We start from the raw sequence: 12,459 nt of genomic DNA on the forward strand, positions 1-12,459 counted from the left end.
AAAAATCGGGATTCTTCAAGGAGCCAAGCAAACGGGAGCAGTATTATGAAGATAACGTCTCAAACAGCGATTCATGATCCTTATGGTCTCATGACTCCGGAGACTCTGGAAAACTCGTCTCCCCTGGTGAATACGGCGTTAACTATCTATGAGAGCCTCAGTCATGATCTTGAATTCGATGCACGGAAATCAGCCCTCATCTCAAAACGCATCAACTTCCCTTGGAACGAGCTCAAAGAAGCGCTTTTTTTACGTCTAAAAGGTACCGCAATCACTAAGGGTGAGATGGATCTCATCGTTCACGAGTGGCAGAAACCGGGCCAGGTGGACTTCGAACTATTGAAGGATGAATGTTTTGCACGTAGTGCAAAGGAAATAGAGGGAATGCTCAGCAAACTTTCTGCATCATACAAGAAATTTGCTAGTCCCAACTTGCTTTTAATCCCAACTCTTGAAACATGCATAGCCCGTCGTGAGTTTTTAAGAAGTGAGGTTCTTAGGTATATCTCAAACGATATGATACTTCACTTGCAAGAACTACTTCCCAGAAGGTTTCGAAGAAGACCCTTCTGGCTGCAGCGGGAGGAGGAATTCGTGTCCCATGCTGTGAAAAATGATTACTCCATGAAAGAGATGCAAAGGGAGTTAGTCTTCCGCACGCCAGGGCAAATCGAGGCTAAGGTGGAATCATTATCCCAGAAAATGCATAATACCAGAGCTGATGAGGCAAAAATGTTACATGGAAAGGCTGAGTATTATATGAGCAACGACCTTACCTACAGCGCTGTATCGCATGCTATAGATGTTGTGAAGACGGACCTCTTAATAAAGGCTATTCGTAATGCCATAGAGGAAATGGGTGGAAGCCAAATGGTACCGTTTACAAAAGGAGAACTTGATTACTTGCGTGAGATTGTTAATAAAGAGTATTCGATGGAGACAATACAGAAGGAGCTCATCTTCAGAGAAGAGGAAGAAATACGCGACAAGCTCAAGTTAGTGCTGATTACGTGTCTTCGAAAAAAAAAATTTTCTAGCAGCGTCGACAGGCTAGTTTACGAGGCGGAATGGTATGCTTCAATGGGTAATACTGACAACGGTGGCTCAAGACGCAGTCGACATCGACCATCCACAAGAAGTTCTTCAACACGGGGATCAGATGCCGTTGTGCCGAAGCATGATGCTCCTCATACGCAAAAGCAGGAGAGTTTAAAAAACCGGCGTGAAGTGATAGAACAGGCTGCGCTTAAAAGAAAAGATACTATGCGTAGAAAGCGAGAAGAGAGGCAGAAGTTTCTTCAGAAAATCAATCCACATAACCAGACAAACGCAGGGGGGTGGGAACTGAAGCGCCGCCTACGCAGTAAGGAGAAATCTTCCCTCGTGGATTCCCTTCTAGCTGATGCTACCTGGTTTCAGAGTGTAACTGGGGACGGAAGTGAAGTTAAAGAGGGCCAAAAAAGAATAAGAAAGCGTGCGTCACATTTTGTGCCAGAGTTTGAATCCAGACAAAAGATAAAGAGAGTGAAACGAAAATTAGAGGATGCCAAAGCTGCAAAGGCTGCGGAGAAGAAGACAGCCAAAGGCAAGCGCAACGGCAAAGTTCGTAAACAAAAACTCCGACCAGGAAAGAGGGGCAGGGGTCGACCTAGAAGGGAGGAATACACCGATGACTCTGAAGCGGGCACAGATTCGGAACTGGATTCCGAGTCCGAATCTGATACAGAGTTGGGAAATGAAGAAATCGGTTCAGCAAGTCCCCAACATCTCCTTGAAGAAGAAGTCTCAGAAGAGGAGGAGGAAGAGCCCAGCCCTTTTGAACCAACAAATGTTCTTAATGACACATTGGTGCCTCTTAAAGGAAGGCGGTTCTTTAATAAGTCAATTCTGAACTTAGCACTGATGCCAGAGAATGTCAAGTTCACAGAAGAAGCGCTGATGTTGGAGTCGACCGATGAAGTTCCCTTTAGCAACCTTACAGCTGTTGATGTTGTTAAGTCTCATGCGAGAAATTACAGATCTCTACCGGACTCATTTCCTCCCCTTACTATACGCCAAAACGACGAGGACATCGTCAACCCAAACAATATTGTTAGAGTGAGACATCTTCTTTATCCGCAGCATACTGACGCTTTCATCCTAGCTCTGCCTAAAAGTAATGAACTCAACCCGCTTCTTGAGATTCAAAAGATGATACAGATTCATGCTGCGCTTTATTTCTCATACTCACCTGAACTTCAGGAATATATCTTCGAGGAATATTGCCAAAAGCTAAAACAAGCTGTCGATAACAACAAATTCAATCAGTTCATGATTTTGATCGATCGTTGGAATTTATTGATGCTAGAACTCACTCCTTACGCCCTTGAATGCGATCCTTCTGATGATATCAATCCAGAAGCGAGGTTGTATCTTCCATTCAACTATCGAAAAAACCATTCAGAGTCCGATCTCAACTTGGAGATGTTTTTCACTGAGATCATCAACAAAGGCCAGGCGATAAAGCAAAGAGGCCGCAAACCTTTGAGACAGTTAGACATCAACGAGGCCAATGGCAGCTACTCGGAAATTCGACTTAGTAGTGAGATACCGACTGGCGTTGCAAGCATAAAGGAGAGTACCGACCACGCTAATGTTCAGAAGCATTCATCTCGATTTAGTCATTTGCGGCCTGCTAATTATTCATTTTGCCTTTTGCGCCTTCTTAAAAGTCAAAGAGCAATTTCGAGATATGCGGTGCAGCAGATACTTAACGCCGCTTACAGTCGAATAGTGGGACCGAACTCAAGAAAATTACGTTCATACAAGGCATTCACAGCAGAAGTCTACGGTGAGCTTCTTCCATCCTTCATTTCTGAGGTGTTCACCAAAGTTGGATTGAAGCCACTGAGCCTGTTCTACGACCTAGGGTCGGGCGTTGGAAATACAACATTTCAAGCAGCATTGGAGTTTGGAGTGAAGGAAAGCGGGGGCTGTGAAATCATGTCACATGCATCTAACCTAACTAGTTTACAGACCACGTTCTTGGAGAAAAAATTGCAGGTTTGGGGCTTGCATCCTCTAAATATCACATTTGCTTTATCTCAGTCTTTCGTGAACAATAACGAGGTAAGAAAGAAATGCCTAAACTGCGATGTGATTCTTGTCAACAACTACCTTTTTGAATTTCCACTTAACGTTGAAGTGGGCAAGCTTTTGTACGGACTCAAACCGGGGTCCAAAATTATAAGTCTTAAAAACTTTATTCCCCCGAGATACAAGGCAGGCAGCGAGAACACGGTTCTAGACTATCTTAAAGTCGAGAAGTTTGAAATGAGTGATTTTTACTCAGTCAGTTGGACTGCTAATAAAGTCCCCTATTATATTTCTACAGTACAAAGGAAAATTCTTCCTGATTATCTATGATTTTATATACCCAAATTTAAAGGCAGGATGTCAGTTCGCTCATCTAAGCAGCTTCAATTTTTACCTTCTTTGACGCCTCATTTGGCTCTTCTGATGCATTTCTTTTCTTAGAAGTTCCATTGGCATTGGGGAGATCTGAAACATTTTGCGTTTGAGGATCTACTGATGCTTGCTTAACATTTCCATTAGGTGTCATGCTTGCTTGCTTGGCTTTTTTCTTTCCCGAACCGCCGTCATTTTCTCTGGCGAGCGCTAGCATCAAGGTATTGACTCTTCTGCTGATTTCTTGTGGGGTTCTAGAGAGCATATAGAAGTCAAACTTGAAAAGATCACTTTCTTGGATCTCCTCTTTGATTTTTTCTCCCAACTTGTCGGCGAAAATGCCGTGCTTGTTTACACAAAAAAGAATGAAACGATCTTCAAGCTTTGAGTAAATTCTCTTCGAATTGTTGGGTGGGTATTGAATTTTTAGCTCCTCAAGGGGATCCTCTGCCTCCTCTATTTTACTAGCAAGTATCTTTTGCTGATTTTGCATCTTGGTCGCTTTTCTTTCACTTGCCTCCACTTGCGCAATATACTTCTCATGTCCTTCAATCTCTTGGTAATTGGACCAAAACTTCTTAGCATACCGCTCAATCTCATCAAGATCTCTTGAAAGAGAATCAGCAATTTGCTTGACATTATGTCTGCCATATTTTGCAGACGCGTGTATGAAATTTGTAAAGTCTCGTCTTGACCATGAATGGAAACTCTCGGCGAGTAACTTTTCTTTTAATTCAATTTCTTCTTCAGTCAAGGGCTCTGCCTCTGCTATGCGCTTCTGCTCGAGTGCAAGTTTCTCTTCACGATCAAGACCTTCATTTTCATCATCGTTGAGGAACTCCTCGTCACTGTCACCAAAGTCGTCGATTGAGTACTGGTAGTTTGTGGCTTTTTTCCAAGCAAGTTGCTCTCGCTCTAGAAGTTCACGGAGCTTTGGTGAAAAAAATTGATGATCTTGATAATGATAAATCTTTGGTTGCCTCATTTTCACAGGAGCACCCAGTTTGTTGTATCCTGAAGGAGCCTTTAGCATGTCTTTGTAATAACTGTCGACCGAATAAGTCTGTTCTTTTCTCTCACGTTTTGAAGGATTGATCCATGAGAGACCCAAACCTTCGTTCGTCTTCTTGGCAAAGTTCTCACCATTCCACTCGTATACTGAAGCATCTGACGTGAAGTTTTGGAGGTCATCAAGACCAAGCTTATTAAACTTTGCATTGAGAGACGCAGTCTTTTCGCGTCCTCTTGCCAAGATGGCATCGACATCGTCATCGAGCATCGATGATCCCTTCGATTCGAAGACTTCCTTAGCACCATGCTGAATCATACCCAATAAGTCATCCGTAGTGTTACCTATGCTGCTTCCAGACGATTGTCTGCCCTGTTGAATGACCAATTGATCGAGTCTCAATTTTTGGGCAGCTCTGTCAAGGACTTTTTCCTCTATGGCATTCTCGGTAACGAATCTGAAAACCTGTACTTGCTTCTTTTGACCTATTCTGTGAGCTCTGTCCATGGCTTGCAAATCAGCCTGTGGGTTCCAATCAGAGTCATACAAAATGACAATATCGGCAGACGTCAAGTTGATACCTAAACCACCCGCTCTGGTAGTTAATAGAAAAATGAATTTGTTTGAATCCGGGGCATTGTATTCATCAATTGCCTCGATTCGATCTTCATGGGAAGTAGAACCATCAATCCGACAGTACTCGTACTCCCTGAAAAAGCAATAGTCCTCCAAGATATCAAGCAATCTGGACATTTGAGAAAAAATTAATACACGCGAACCTGCCGCTTTGAACTTTTTTAACATCTTGTCTAAAATGATCATCTTACCTGCGTTGAACACGAGGTGTTCATCTGTTGTGTAGGGAGGGCCGGGTTCTGCCCCGTCAAAAAGGTAAGGATGATTACAGCATTTTCTCAATTGCATCACGATATTAAGCAAGCGAGTTTTTCCCTCTCGCTTACCAACAACACCATTCACAGCGTCAATATCCTTCTCAAGGAGCTTCTTGTACCACAGTATTTGCATGTTGGTCATACCAATGTAAACGTTTGTTTCGATCTTGGGTAGAAGAGATTTTTCCACATCAGCCTTCACTCTTCTAAGCAAGAACGGACTCAAAACTTTGTGTAGCTGTTGCACGACTTTATCTTGATCGGCGCCTTCGGTCTCCTCCTGGCTATTAAACCATTCGTCGAAAACATTCGAGTCGCCGAAAACATCTGGCAAAAGGAAATTCAAAAGTGCCCAGAGCTCGTGCAAATTGTTCTGTAAAGGAGTTCCTGTGATTAAAAGACGATTCTTTGAGTAAAATAAACGGATAATCTGAGAAAGAGAGCTGGATTCGTTCTTGATTCTATGAGCCTCATCCACGACAACGTACTGCCACCGGAACTTCTTAAGCTGTGCTTTCTCCCTGATGACCATCTCAAAAGACGTCACCAATACATCAAACTTTGCTGTGAGTAATCGCAGTTTGATCAACTTCTGACGTTCCTCCTTATTTCCTTGTAGCACCAACACATTTACATCGGGCGTCCACTTTTGAAACTCACGTCTCCAATTATCAAGAGTAGATTTGGGAACAATCACAATGAATGGCCCGTCAATGTGCTTAATGTAGCGAAGGTAACCCAAGAAAGAAATGGTTTGCAACGTTTTTCCAAGTCCCATCTCGTCGGCCAAAATCCCACTGAGCCTATTCTCGTAAAGGGATATGAGCCAGTTGAGACCCTGAATCTGGTATTCTCGCAACTTCCCACCCTTAATGTAGCTCGGCGACTCTGTAAGGACAGTTCTTTGTTCGTTATCGTCACCCATGTGTTCCTCGTCTTCGAGGAGCTCGGCGTCTTCTTCCTTTTCGGTTTTTCTTCTTGCCTTCTTCTGTTTTTTCGCCGGCTGCCTAAAATTGATTTGTCCGTCAATCAGTTTTATCAACTTCTTAAACTTGGCGTCTTTGGACATGTTGATATCGATGAAATACCTGAAAAGATCGGTGAGCCCCAACAAATATTTGAACCTTTTCGTCGAGTCGTCCACGTCATTTTCTTTGGCGACTTTAGGGTCGCAATTTAACAAAAACCGATCTCGCCTTTCGAGCTCCTCCTTGCTAAAACTGCTCACATCGACTTTCTCTTCGATCGGGGTCTGCTCTTCATCGCTGTCGCTCGACTCCGCATAATCCACAGATATCTTTTTCCTGTCTGACATTTAATAGATAGAATGTGGATGTAGTGGAAAGGGATATAGTATAATCAAGGAAAAGAAAAAAAATTAAATTGTGTTGTGCCTATGGTTTTCGGTTTTCTTTTTGAGGTGGATTTCCACATAAAGGGGTGTACGGGCTTTGACGTTATTACCTGCGCTCATCTGTGTTTTTGCGGCTTGCGCAGGTTTAACGCGTAGAGCTTGAATCAGTGCGAAAGCTTCTACAAACGATACCTAGTTGAGAGTGTGAAGTCTCCAAACGAGGCGAACAATGTGCTTACAGCATAGAATTTCAAGAAGGGTGTTTGAAATCATCCTCCGTTTAACGATCAGTATTTGCCCTCTATTGATTTTTGCTTTTCTTCGGGTTATATCTGTTCTATGCATGGGTTACTGAGTTACCCTCGAGAAGGCCCCAATCGATTGGGTCTAGCAGGTGCTCCAAAAGCCATTCGTTACATTTTTTGAACACTTTCAGGTCAAAAACCCTCTAGCAGCCGATAAAGGTGACGGGTGGACTGTTCTGAGCACCAAGAAGGGCACGTCCAGCGAGTTGAGCTGTGCATTGAAGTTCGCCACTCGCTTTTGCGCCGGTGACCCCCACGCCATAATTACAAAGCCTTTCTCTCTCTTCCTTTTCACGTACGATATGGCAGCCCTAATTGCCTCCTCCGTGAACTGTTCCCATCCCTGATTCGCATGGCTATTGGCCTTATGGGCCTCCACAGTTAACGATGCATTGAGCATCAAAACACCTCTTTTCGCCCACTTACTTAAATTGCCACCGCCAGGTTTTCCTTGCTTTGCCAACTCTTTGTAGTCTGGAATTTGAAACGAAGGAAAGTCAATCTTGAGTGTCTTATAAATATTCAAAAGTGAAGGAGGTGGCCTAGTGGGCTCAAGAACCAGGAAGGCTAGCCCATGAGCCTGGTTATGGTTATGATAAGGATCCTGTCCCAAAATCAAGCATTTCAACTCAGGCAATGGCGTCAAATGCGACCATGAGTATATGTCCTTCGGAGTTGGGAAGATCGTCTTGGTGGCCATTTGCACTTGAAGAAACTTCTTGAGTTTAATGAAATATGGCTTGGTGAGCTCTTTATGAAGCACTGCAAGCCATGTTATATGTAAGGTTCTTATTTCGAGATCAAGCAATCGCCTTTGCTCCTCGTTTAACGATTGTAGCCACTCATCCTTGTTGAAGTTTACTTCATGACAGAAGTCAGCATAGTCGGACCCAATCTCCTGGATCTTTTCGTCCTTCACTGATCTACTAGCATCCCGAATAGGCATTTCAGGTGAGATCAGCCTTTCCACGGTTTCTATCTTTTCTATAGACTTCTCCACCGTGGTATTATTCATGACTGGCGCTCTTCGTTTTGTCTTTTTAACCGCCGGTTTTCTGTTGGCTTGGGCAAAAAATTCGGTTATGAGCTTCGGCTTCTTTATAGACTCTTTTGTATCTACAATTGGCCTTTTCTCTGTGGACATGGAACTTGTGTGGATTGGTGTTTGAAGATGAATGTATGTGCGTCTATCTACTCTACGCGTCGCGCAGCATCATAAGCGACATCTACCTGAAGACTGTGAGGGCCTTTTTTTTTATAGACTTCATGTATTAGAGGAGCGTTAGGATTTCAGTGTTGCCACTTCCATTCTAACTCGAAAACTATATCATTATAGAAAACAAAACCCCTAATATCCTCAACTAGTGTCAATCCATTACCGTGCGGTGCGAATGATCCCTTATGAACTTCAGCCGTGACTATTCTATGAATTTCCACTCGTCATTAAGTGTGCGTTTATTGACCCATTGAAGTAACTCGCCTTTCTTTCAAAAAAGCTTGAGCAAATGATACGGGTAGTCGGGATCTTTCCTCAAGAACATGCTTGTTAGGGAGCTGTAGAGCAAATAGAGCATACCTGCGGCGGCGAAGGTAAGCACAAAGCGTGCCTGCTCATTTGCAATCACCTTTTCTGATCCCACTTTATACTGACCCAAATATACCATGAGCGCAAGAGTTGCACCTAGCATGAAGTAGTGCCCTCCAACAAGAACGATCTCGTCCCCAAATTGCCAATTGAGACTCCCGCTTACATACATTATCTTGCCCTTGGAGTCTCTGGCCAAAAATGCAATGCCCTCGATTGTAGTGAAGGAGTACCCGCCAAGAATCACAAGAAGCACAGTGAGCGTGATGATTTTATAAATGAGAGTCTTGCTCACGGTGTTTGTTAAGAACGATGGCCCTCTTTTCTTGAGGTAGAGGATGCTAGCGAACGTCGATGCAAACGCAACGATAAACTTCAAATGTGGGTTCTCTTGCCTGAGGTATATGCGTTTCTGTATAGCATGAGCAAGCCAATCCGCAAGCTGGAACGTCTGAGTGTTGAGATCAGCATTGGGGATCTCAAACTCAGCGTGCGGTTCGAGAAGCATATCGTACTTTCCGAAAATCGGCTGCCCATCTTCGTCGACAGGCCTCTTTTTCTTGCTATGAATCTCGACAACGGCTGATGGAGGTACGAGCCAGACCTGGGGTACTGACTTCAACTGAAGATAGTCGAACACAGGTTTATTGGAGCGGTCAGCAATGTCAATCTTAGCGAAGAAGAGGTAGTTTGAAAAAGTATGATCTGCAAACCACGCTTTGGCTACGGTCAGAAGCATCGCCTCGAGGTCTCTGCACGATTCACAGTCATGTTTTGGGTCTGTTGATGTGAGCGCAATTAAAGTGTAGTGTTCTCTGTGGGCCTCTGAAATGGCGCTGAGTTCGCCATTGGAGATCGGGATCACCCCATCTGGAAGTGACAACGAGAGCTCCGTCAATTTAAGAGCCTGCTCTGTGTCGGCAGCCACCAAAGCTACCCATGATACGAGCCAATATATTAGTGGGAACATAGCTTAGGTTGGTAGGTTGTTACGCAAATTTCGCGGCCATGACAATGTGAGCATGAGACCCCATTCGGAGTCCAACGATCATGGAAGGGTACAGAACTGTAAGTTTCTTATTTTTTTTTTTTTTCTTCTTTTATATGCATTTATTGAGGTTGAAAAATTCCTGATACATGAAGTGAACTCTATAATATGTGGTGTATTATGACGCCTCCTCGGGTTCTTCCACGACAAACTCTTCCTGCTCGTCTTTATTGATAACCATGAAACCAGCTGTCACCACAGCAGCTCCAAATACATACCATGCATTGACATGGAAACCCCGGATAAACCAGTCACCAACCATGGCCAAAGGTATGGTGAGGGAAAGGCCCACTGTAACGGTGAGGGGACTTGTGAGAAGCACGGCTTTGCACCAGCAGAAGTCAGAAATAAACGTGATGAATGCATTGGCCCCCAAAAGACCCAACACATGCGACCCCTTGGGGATCTCGAACTCCTCGATGCCCGTAAAATGTAAAATGATGATTACTGGCCAGAGGAACACAAGGCAATAGAGGCCGACAAAGCCAAAAAAGAGATGTGTGTTGAGAACACGCTCCCGCCTTTTATCCACAGTAATGATTTTCTTCTTTAGAAGAATGGTGTATACACCGTATATGAGCGCTCCGGCTAAAGCTAGGAAGTTACCCCAAAGTATGAGAAGCGATGACGATGTCACCGGGTTCTTGTTGGACTCAGACGCGTCGATCTTGGTGACTATTAACACGCCTGCGAAAGAAAGTAAGATTCCAACGATCTTGTTTCTGTTGATAGATTCTATCTTGTAGAAGTGACCGACAATGAGGGTGAAAAATGACGATGTCGACGACAAGATCGTCTGCGAGGCAACCGAAGTATACGACAAGGACGAATTAGTCACCAAGTTTGCCAGAAACCAGAGAATAATGAACTGTAGCGAAAGCTTGATCGTCTCAATCATAGGCACCTCCTCATCTGCTGGTTTCACTACCTCTGGGGGCGGTCCCGATGTATCAAGCTGCTCTAGCAGAGACCCATACTCGCTAGGACTTCCAGAACGCAGCTCCTCGTCTCGAAGCGCAGTATAGTCACGCTGCGTCCAAGCCTTGCGAATCACTGCTGAGAAGTCCTTGATGGTGACATGCTCATACTTCATGTACGGTATGAGAAACAAGGTGAAACAAGACGTGTTAATCCAGGTTATGAAAAACGGTTTTCGGTAGATCTTAGTTTCGAACAAGTCGTTCACAAGGAATGACGACAGCACCCAGAAGAGCACCACAGCTGCTAAGTTGACTAATCCGAGCACCCATTTTTGAGCTGACGATAGCTGGTGTTCTTGTAAAAAGAAGGACTGGAAAAAAGTGACTGTCGCCGTCAGAAGCCTTCTGAACATCCTCCAGCTGTAGTATGCTTATTAAACTTGTGTTGACGTTCTTGGTGCCGATAATCAACAAGAACAGTATACTTATCGATCCCTGGCTGCATGCACTCCCCACTGCCTTTAGTCCACAGTTCAATCAATACCCAAACAAGTGAGGTATAAAAAAAGGCTGACGGTGATAAATAATTCATGAGCTCTCTGATTTCATTATAAAGAAGTATCTATTTACGTGATTTTGCCCTCAACTTGAGGATTCTGTCTGGGAGTAAGACACTTGACTCAGTCGCGATGTGAGCTTAACAGATTTCCGCAGATACTCATTCTTCGTCATAAAACCTACATTAGCAGGTGTAAGACAACCGGTAGAAACAGGGAAAGCTCCCCTTCAAACAAAGAAGACGCTTCACATTATGAAACTGTACCACCTAGCTGATGATCAACCGCATTTTCACAAATTCACCTTCCAAGACAATGGACTCTATATGTAACCCTAGAACTTTTCATTCACTATACCAAAATAACTATTACTGAAATATCCATTTACTCAAGCCATCTTCTTCTCTTCTGAGCACTGAGTGTTGCTTGCCTCACTCTTGAAGATGCTGGGTAAAACTCTGTAGGGTAGCCAGCCACTGACGCACTGTTCACCTTTGATACCACCGTGTAGTCCCATCCAGGGGTGATGGTGGACAAAGCGTTGGGCGAGGGACTGTAGGACTTGTAAGGAGTGTACGCTGACGTTGGATGCCTTCTAGAGTATGTCGTGGCAGTCACCGTAGAGCCCGGCTGGGTCTGCATTGGCGCAAACTTTGTCTTACCAGTTTGCAAGGTGTAAGTGACAGAAAAGGATTTCGAGTTTATATTCGTCGGCTGAGCAGCAGCGTAAGGCTGAGGCAGTGGCTGGTCACCAGAAATAGAGAAGTAACTGGCAGGAAAAGTGTACGTGTCTGCCTCACCTTTCATGTCCGTCAACTTGAATCTGTTGGTATAATAAATGGAGTGGCCATTGTCAGGGTACACAGCGTACACCTGGATAAAGTACTGGCCGTTTGGACCAATATTGGCGTCTATGGTGGCCTCGTATGACGTGGAACCAGCCTTCAACTTCTTTTCGAGTGCCTTGACAGCACTGATGTCCGAGTTTGGCCCCGTGCACAACACAATGGCGTAGGATTGGACCTTTGAGAGAGAGTCTGCATCATCCTTACTGTCGGAGGTATCCTTCCATTGGATACTGACCTTGGCCGAGCCTCCAGAGGCACTGAAGGACTCGCCAGTGGCAGGTTTGGTGATTTCAACATCGGCGACGGTCAAGCCGAGAAGGGCGAAAAACGTAGCAAGTAAAGTGAAGAGGTACATAATGTGCAATAATTATGTAAAAATGCTGATGGATGCTGGGAAATTTTGTGATTCTTCACCGAAAGCGAATGTTATGAGGATGAGGTGAGGTTGCTTATATCAACGAAACGGGGAATGATGTAGCGTGGAAGATAAGGT

General features: G+C 44.3%; 6 protein-coding genes across 6 annotated transcripts; 1 reads left to right on the top strand and 5 right to left on the bottom strand. All coding sequences in view use genetic code 12, as the record gives it.

Moving 5' to 3' along the window:
* Positions 1-45: 45 nt before the first annotated feature.
* DOT1 (histone methyltransferase DOT1) lies at positions 46-3,405 on the top strand (the record flags this gene model as incomplete). Its single annotated transcript, XM_029032139.2, has 1 exon — positions 46-3,405. The coding sequence occupies one exon, from the start codon at positions 46-48 to the stop codon at positions 3,403-3,405; it is 3,360 nt and encodes a 1,119-aa protein (XP_028892454.2).
* Positions 3,406-3,448: 43 nt separating this feature from the next.
* Positions 3,449-6,664, bottom strand: ISW2 (DNA translocase; the record flags this gene model as incomplete). Its single annotated transcript, XM_029032140.2, has 1 exon — positions 3,449-6,664. The coding sequence occupies one exon, from the start codon at positions 6,662-6,664 to the stop codon at positions 3,449-3,451; it is 3,216 nt and encodes a 1,071-aa protein (XP_028892455.2).
* A 471-nt stretch (positions 6,665-7,135) lies between these two features.
* On the bottom strand, positions 7,136-8,152 carry CJI96_0001483 (uracil-DNA glycosylase; the record flags this gene model as incomplete). The annotated part of the gene is made up of 1 exon (XM_029032141.2): positions 7,136-8,152. The coding sequence occupies one exon, from the start codon at positions 8,150-8,152 to the stop codon at positions 7,136-7,138; it is 1,017 nt and encodes a 338-aa protein (XP_028892456.2).
* A 343-nt stretch (positions 8,153-8,495) lies between these two features.
* On the bottom strand, positions 8,496-9,563 carry CJI96_0001484 (dolichyl-diphosphooligosaccharide--protein glycotransferase; the record flags this gene model as incomplete). Its single annotated transcript, XM_029032142.2, has 1 exon — positions 8,496-9,563. One exon carries the CDS (start codon positions 9,561-9,563, stop codon positions 8,496-8,498), a length of 1,068 nt encoding a protein of 355 aa, XP_028892457.1.
* A 196-nt stretch (positions 9,564-9,759) lies between these two features.
* CJI96_0001485 (uncharacterized protein) lies at positions 9,760-10,974 on the bottom strand (the record flags this gene model as incomplete). Its single annotated transcript, XM_029032143.2, has 1 exon — positions 9,760-10,974. One exon carries the CDS (start codon positions 10,972-10,974, stop codon positions 9,760-9,762), a length of 1,215 nt encoding a protein of 404 aa, XP_028892458.2.
* A 528-nt stretch (positions 10,975-11,502) lies between these two features.
* Positions 11,503-12,321, bottom strand: CJI96_0001486 (uncharacterized protein; the record flags this gene model as incomplete). The annotated part of the gene is made up of 1 exon (XM_029032144.1): positions 11,503-12,321. The coding sequence occupies one exon, from the start codon at positions 12,319-12,321 to the stop codon at positions 11,503-11,505; it is 819 nt and encodes a 272-aa protein (XP_028892459.1).
* Positions 12,322-12,459: the final 138 nt, after the last annotated feature.

Source organism: Candidozyma auris, chromosome 2 (assembly GCF_003013715.1).
Source record: "Candidozyma auris chromosome 2, complete sequence".
In the NCBI taxonomy this organism is placed as follows: domain Eukaryota; kingdom Fungi; phylum Ascomycota; class Pichiomycetes; order Serinales; family Metschnikowiaceae; genus Candidozyma; species Candidozyma auris.